Source organism: Drosophila sechellia, unplaced genomic scaffold (genome assembly GCF_004382195.2).
Source record: "Drosophila sechellia strain sech25 unplaced genomic scaffold, ASM438219v1 U_326, whole genome shotgun sequence".
Classification (NCBI taxonomy): Eukaryota; Metazoa; Arthropoda; class Insecta; order Diptera; family Drosophilidae; genus Drosophila; species Drosophila sechellia.
The window spans coordinates 7,677-14,916 of NW_022611274.1; the positions used below are offsets into that span (position 1 = coordinate 7,677).

Sequence of the window (7,240 nt, forward strand, 5' to 3'; positions counted from 1 at the left end):
TCTAATAGCATTAAATCAGCTCATAAATAGAGTGCAGTGTATATGCCAAAAGAGCATAAATGCCGAAATAAATGGCTAAAAAACAAAAAAACTGACTGGACTACAAAAATAATAAAACGTGCCAAATAAACAAAAAAAATCATCTTTAAACATCAAAGGAGCCTCTACCAGCAGCAGAAGCAGCAACAACAGCAGCAGCAGAAGCAGCAACAGCAGTAGCAACAGCAGCAACAACAGCAGCAACAGCAGCAGCAACAACAACGACATCAGCTAAGTCAAAACAAGAATTTTCTGTTTATCCAAACACACATATATATATAAATACATATAAAATACATATACACGTACTATATATATTAAGAAATTACAAAAAATTTTCAAAATGATGTCAGAAAAGACTATTCAATTCCTTAAGAAGCAGTCCGAAATTATTTTGGAAATTAGAAAGTTGGAAGTAAAACCAACATTAACAGATGTAGAAATTCTAAAATTAAATGAGCTTCAAAAATGTTTCATTGCTAATCATAGCAATTTGTTAAAGATCGGCGTTGTCGATCATGAATATTTTAACGCGAAGCAGTATGATTTAATAATGATGGTGTTAGAAAAAATTAAAAATAAAAATGAAAAAATTAAGGGCGAGTCGGTAGAAAACACTTTCCCTAAATCAAACACTGTCCCTAAATCAAACCCTCCCCCTACATTAAACCTTGAAATGTGTGGTCACCCTGAAAAAGAGGGTATAGCACAAAACAACGCTTTAAAAGTAGAGCAGGCATTTCGAAATAATGTTGGCCAATTTCGAGTATATCTAGAAGATACGTCTAAACTAATAGACAGTAGTCCAGATTTCCTTAAAATAAGGAAAAATAAATTGAATTTTTATGGCATAAAATAGATAACCTGATTGAACAGGTGAATAGTCATTTTGAGAGCTCGCTATTCGAAGAAGAAATTAGCGAACTTGAATTTGACAAACAAAATATTCTTACAGCCATTAATAGTCGACTCAGTGGCACAATAAATAAAGCTGAAATGTCGACGGTTGTTAAGGCGGAGGAGTTACCAACCCTGCCTAAAATACAGATTCCCACTTTCTTTGGTGATTCCAAAGAATGGGATCTTTTTAATGAACTCTTTACAGAGCTCATACATGTGAGAGAGGATCTCAGTCCTTCTCTCAAATTTAATTATCTAAAGTCAGCATTAAAAGGAGAAGCCAGAAATGTGGTTACTCATTTACTGCTCGGCTCTGGAGAAAATTATGAAGCCACTTGGGAGTTTTTGACCAAGCGATATGAGAATAAAAGAAACATATTCTCAGATCATATGAATAGGCTTATGGATATGCCAAATTTAAATTTAGAATCCAATAAGCAAATAAAGACATTTATTGACACGATTAACGAGTCAATTTATATTATAAAATTAAAGGCACAATTACCAGAAGATGTGGATGCAATTTTCGCTCACATAATTCTTCGGAAATTCAATAAAGAATCACTCAATTTATATGAAAGCCATGTTAAAAAGACAAAAGAAATACAGGCACTTTCTGATGTCATGGACTTTTTAGAGCAAAGGCTCAATTCTATATCATCATTCTCACAGGAAGTAAAACCTGTAAAGAAAATGATTAATAATAACAAGAATAAAAACTATAGTGACAATTGTGCATATTGCAAACTACCAGGGCATTATTTAATTCAATGCCATAAATTTAAAATAATGAATCCAGCAGAACGGTCTGACTGGGTAAGAAAAAATGGGATTTGCCTAAGATGTCTGAGGCATCCGTTTGGTAAAAAATGTATAAGCGAGCAGCTTTGTTCGACTTGTCGTAAACCTCACCACACGTTACTTCACTTTGCAGGTCATAATCCAGAAAAAGTGAATACGTGTAGAACAACAGGTCAAGCCTTGTTGGCCACGGCCTTGATTCAAGTAAAGTCGAAGTATGGAGGCTTTGAACAATTAAGAGCATTGATTGATAGTGGCTCTCAAAGCACAATTATTTCAGAAGAGTCTGCACAGATTCTAAAATTGAAAAAATTTCGGTCTCATACTGAAATAAGTGGAGTATCTTCCACAGGAACGTGCATCTCCAAGCACAAAGCAGTTATTTCGATAAGAAATTCTCCGAAAAATTTAGAAATTGAAGCAATTATTCTCCCAAAACTTATGAAGGCACTTCCAGTCAACACGATTAATGTTGATCAGAAAAAATGGAAGAACTTTAAATTAGCCGACCCCGATTTTAATAAACCGGGTCGCATTGATCTAATCATTGGAGCAGACGTATATACTCACATTCTGCAAAATGGAGTTATAAAAATAGACGGTCTCCTTGGGCAAAAAACTGATTTCGGGTGGATAGTTTCTGGATGTAAAAAATCCAAAGGAAAAGAAACCATTGTAGCCACAACAATAGAAATAAAAGAGTTAGATCGCTACTGGGAAGTGGAAGAAGAAGAAAAAGATGATATCGAGTCTGAAATCTGTGAAAATAAATTTATCAAAACGACAAAAAAAGATTCAGATGGGCGATACATTGTGTCAATTCCATTCAAGGAGGATGTCACCTTAGGAGATTCAAAGAAACAAGCGATAGCTCGTTACATGAATCTGGAGAAAAAACTAAAAAGAAATGAAAAACTTAAGGTTGACTACACTAAATTCATGAATGAATACATGGATTTAGGACACATGATTGAAGTGAGTGATGAAGGCAAATATTTTTTACCGCACCAGGCAGTGATTAGAGATTCAAGCCTTACGACCAAATTGAGAGTAGTTTTTGATGCTTCAGCAAAAACTACGAATAACAAAAGTTTGAACGACATAATGTGGGTTGGGCCACGAGTTCAAAAAGATATTTTTGACATTATTATTAAATGGAGAAAATGGGAATTTGTTGTTTCGGCAGACATTGAAAAGATGTACCGACAAATTAAAATAGATAATAATGATCAAAAATATCAATATATTTTATGGAGAAATTCTCCAAAAGAAAAAATTAAAACATATAAATTAACCACAGTCACTTACGGAACTGCATCTGCACCATATTTGGCTACCAGGGTTCTGGTAGATATTGCAGATAAATGTAAAAACCAAGTTATTAGTGCAATAATTAGGAATGATTTCTATATGGATGACCTAATGACTGGAGCTGATTCGGTAGAAGAAGCTAATAAATTAATAACATTAATTCTCCATGAATTGCAGAAAGTTGGATTCAACTTAAGGAAATGGATTTCCAACAATTCCAAAATATTAACCACTGTGGAGGACACAGGGGACAATAAGGTTCTCAATATTATCGAAAATGAATGTGTTAAAACTTTAGGACTAAAATGGGAACCTCAAAATGATTTATTTAAGTTCAGCGTAAATTGTAATGATGAATCAAAAAATATAAATAAGCGCGTTGTGTTATCAACGCTAGCAAAAATATTTGATCCGTTAGGATGGTTGGCACCAGTCACGGTTTCAGGAAAACTTTTTATTCAAAAACTTTGGATAAATAAAAGTGAATGGGATCAGGAATTATCCATAGAAGATAAAAATTATTGGGAAAAATATAAAGAAAATTTATTATTGTTAGAGAATATTCGAATCCCAAGGTGGATTAATTCAAACAGTTCTTCAGTCATTCAGATTCACGGATTTGCGGACGCCTCCGAAAAAGCATATGCTGCAGTAGTCTATGCTAAAGTAGGACCTCATGTTAATATAATAGCTAGCAAAAGTAGAGTCAACCCTATAAAAAATAGGAAGACAATTCCCAAACTCGAGCTGTGTGCAGCTCACCTGCTTAGTGAATTAATCCAAAGACTAAAAGGATCAATTGACAATATAATGGAGATCTATGCTTGGAGTGATTCCACGATTACCTTAGCATGGATTAACAGTGGTCAAAGTAAGATCAAATTTATAAAAAGAAGAACGGATGACATTCGGAAATTAAAAAATACTGAATGGAATCATGTTAAGTCAGAGGATAATCCAGCAGATTTAGCATCCAGGGGAGTGGATTCTAACCAGTTGATCAACTGTGATTTTTGGTGGAAAGGTCCGAAATGGCTAGCAGACCCAAAAGAACTTTGGCCTCGGCAGCAGTCTGTAGAAGAACCTGTCTTAATAAATACGGTATTAAATGACAAAATAGATGATCCTATTTACGAATTAATAGAAAGGTATTCCAGTATAGAAAAACTTATACGTATAATAGCATACATAAATAGATTCGTGCAGATGAAAACAAGAAATAAAGCCTATTCATCAATTATTTCAGTAAAGGAGATAAGAATAGCGGAAACAGTTGTTATTAAGAAACAACAAGAATACCAGTTTAGGCAAGAGATAAAGTGCCTTAAAATCAAAAAGGAAATCAAGACAAATAATAAAATATTGTCATTGAATCCATTTTTGGACAAGGATGGGGTTCTAAGAGTTGGAGGAAGATTGCAAAATTCCAATGCAGAATTTAATGTTAAACATCCAATCATTTTAGAAAAATGCCACCTAACAAGCTTATTAATAAAAAATGCTCATAAGGAAACATTGCATGGAGGGATAAACCTAATGCGAAACTATATCCAAAGAAAGTATTGGATTTTCGGGTTGAAAAATTCGTTGAAAAAGTATTTAAGAGAATGTGTAACGTGTGCAAGGTATAAACAAAATACAGCTCAGCAAATAATGGGTAACTTGCCAAAATATAGAGTGACGATGACATTCCCGTTTCTTAATACTGGAATAGATTACGCAGGTCCTTATTATGTTAAATGTTCAAAAAATCGTGGCCAAAAAACATTTAAAGGATACGTTGCTGTATTCGTTTGCATGGCCACCAAAGCCATACACTTAGAAATGGTAAGCGATCTAACTTCAGACGCATTTTTAGCAGCACTCAGAAGATTTATTGCTAGACGGGGAAAATGTTCCAATATCTATTCAGACAACGGAACAAATTTTGTAGGAGCTGCAAGAAAATTAGATCAAGAGTTATTTAATGCAATACAAGAAAATATAACGATTGCAGCGCAGCTTGAAAAGGACAGGATTGATTGGCATTTTATTCCCCCGGCAGGACCTCACTTCGGAGGTATTTGGGAAGCTGGAGTTAAGTCAATGAAATACCATTTAAAGCGTATAATCGGCGACACTATTTTGACTTACGAAGAAATGTCAACTCTTTTATGTCAAATAGAAGCATGCTTAAATTCAAGGCCATTATACACTATAGTTAGTGAGAAGGACCAACAAGAAGTTTTAACACCAGGTCATTTTTTAATTGGAAGACCACCTTTAGAAATAGTCGAACCAATGGAAGATGAAAAAATCGGAAATTTGGATAGGTGGAGACTTATCCAAAAAATGAAGAAAGATTTCTGGGTTAAGTGGAAAAGTGAATATTTGCATACGCTCCAGCAAAGGAATAAATGGAAAAAGGAAATTCCTAATATAGAAGAAGGGCAAATAGTTTTATTGAAGGATGAGAATTGTCATCCTGCAAGATGGCCTTTAGGAAAGGTGGAAAAGGTGCATAAGGGGAATGATGATAAGGTCCGAGTGGCTAAAGTAAAGATGCAGGAAGGATATATCACTAGACCCATTACTAAAATTTGTCCCTTGGAAGGAATAAAGTCTGTTGACAAAAATGAGGCTGACCAAGAGCCAAAAAGACGAACTAGAGCGACATCGGGAATGTCCAAGATCGGAATCATTATGGCAATTAAATAAGAGAATATGCAAAGGAAGTTGGCCCTGGAATTCAGCGAATGATAATGCATGTGAGATTCAGCCTCTAAAGCCAGATAAAGCGGCGAACTGCATCTATAAAACAGTAGTCGACTCTAAAAGTTACTGGGTAGAGTTAGAAAAGAAAAGTAGTTGGTTGTTTAAGGTTCCTGCGAATTCAAAAGTCCGTCTGCAATGTACTGGCTCTCAAATTGAATTGTTTGATTTGCCTCAGCAAGGAGTTTTAAGCATTGCGCCATATTGTACGGCAAGAACCGACGATAAAATTCTAGTTGCCCACCATAACATTCAGTCCGAAAGTGAAGAATTATTATCAACACCTTATATAGGAGAAGTTAGTGAAGTGCCGAAGATTATTTGGGATCCGCTGAAACTATCAATATTAAATCATACTGAGGAATTTGAACGATTGAATAATGAAATTAAATTTATGAAAGAGAACCATCAAAAATTGAAAGATTTACATTTCCATCATATTTCCGGACATGCTGGTTTAATTATTGCTTTAATACTAATGATAGTATTAATAATATATTTCATACGGAAATGTGCTGTGCAACAAAGAATGCAAGCAATAACCCTTGCAGGTCCGTTGCCAGTACTATAAATATCAATAGTAAATAAACAATAAAATAATATAACAAATAAAAATATACAGTCCACTATATCGTTATTTAATAGAAAATGTACTTCTACATAGAAAAAGCAAAATGTTTAAAATAAGTTAATTGAGTACAAATTGTTGAATTAAAAATAATATAAACCATAATTGTAATCCAATAAAATTAAAAGCCAGAAAAACTAGGCCCATTGAAATCTTAGTTGCAAAATAAATGAACATATATCAAATAAATACAGTCCACTACTGTTATAAATGCAACTAATATACTAATGTACATCTCAGCTTTGCTGGCCCTTTGGCAGAATGTTCACACATGAACACGAATATATTTAAAGACTTACAATTTTGGGCTCCGTTCATATCTTATGTAAATGAATCGAGAGCGATAAATTATATTTAGGATTTTGTTATCTAAGGCGACATGGGTGCATTGCTCAAAAACATGTGCACACCACATGAGTCAGTCACTTGAGATCGTTCCCCGCCTCCTAAAATAGTCCCTTAGTGGGAGACCACAGATAAGGTCCTCGCCGCTCAAGATAGGCAGATGTGCCCGAGCGTGGGACCTCGATAAGGCAGGGACTATTTACTTAGGCCTCTGCGTAGGCCATTTACTTTAAGATGCGATTCTCATGTCACCTATTTAAACCGAAGATATTTCCAAATAAAAGCAGTTTCTTACAAAAACTCAACGAGTAAAGTCTTCTTATTTGGGATTTTACATCACCGTCTTTTTGGGTCTTGCAGACACCGCTGGCTTTGCCTTTGGGGCTTTCGCTACTACAGCCTTTGGCTTCGATGCAGTCACTTTCGCCTTTGTTGCGGCGTTCTTCGACTTTACGATTCCAGTTT

General features: G+C 34.8%; 1 protein-coding gene across 1 annotated transcript; it reads left to right on the plus strand.

Annotated features, from left to right (window-relative positions):
* The first annotated feature begins 310 nt into the window (after window positions 1-310).
* LOC116803222 lies at window positions 311-6,417 on the plus strand. Its single transcript, XM_032727104.1, has 2 exons — window positions 311-5,251; window positions 6,102-6,417. Exons 1-2 carry the CDS (start codon window positions 1,036-1,038, stop codon window positions 6,371-6,373), a joined length of 4,488 nt encoding a protein of 1,495 aa, XP_032582995.1. The 5' UTR covers window positions 311-1,035; the 3' UTR covers window positions 6,374-6,417.
* Window positions 6,418-7,240: the final 823 nt, after the last annotated feature.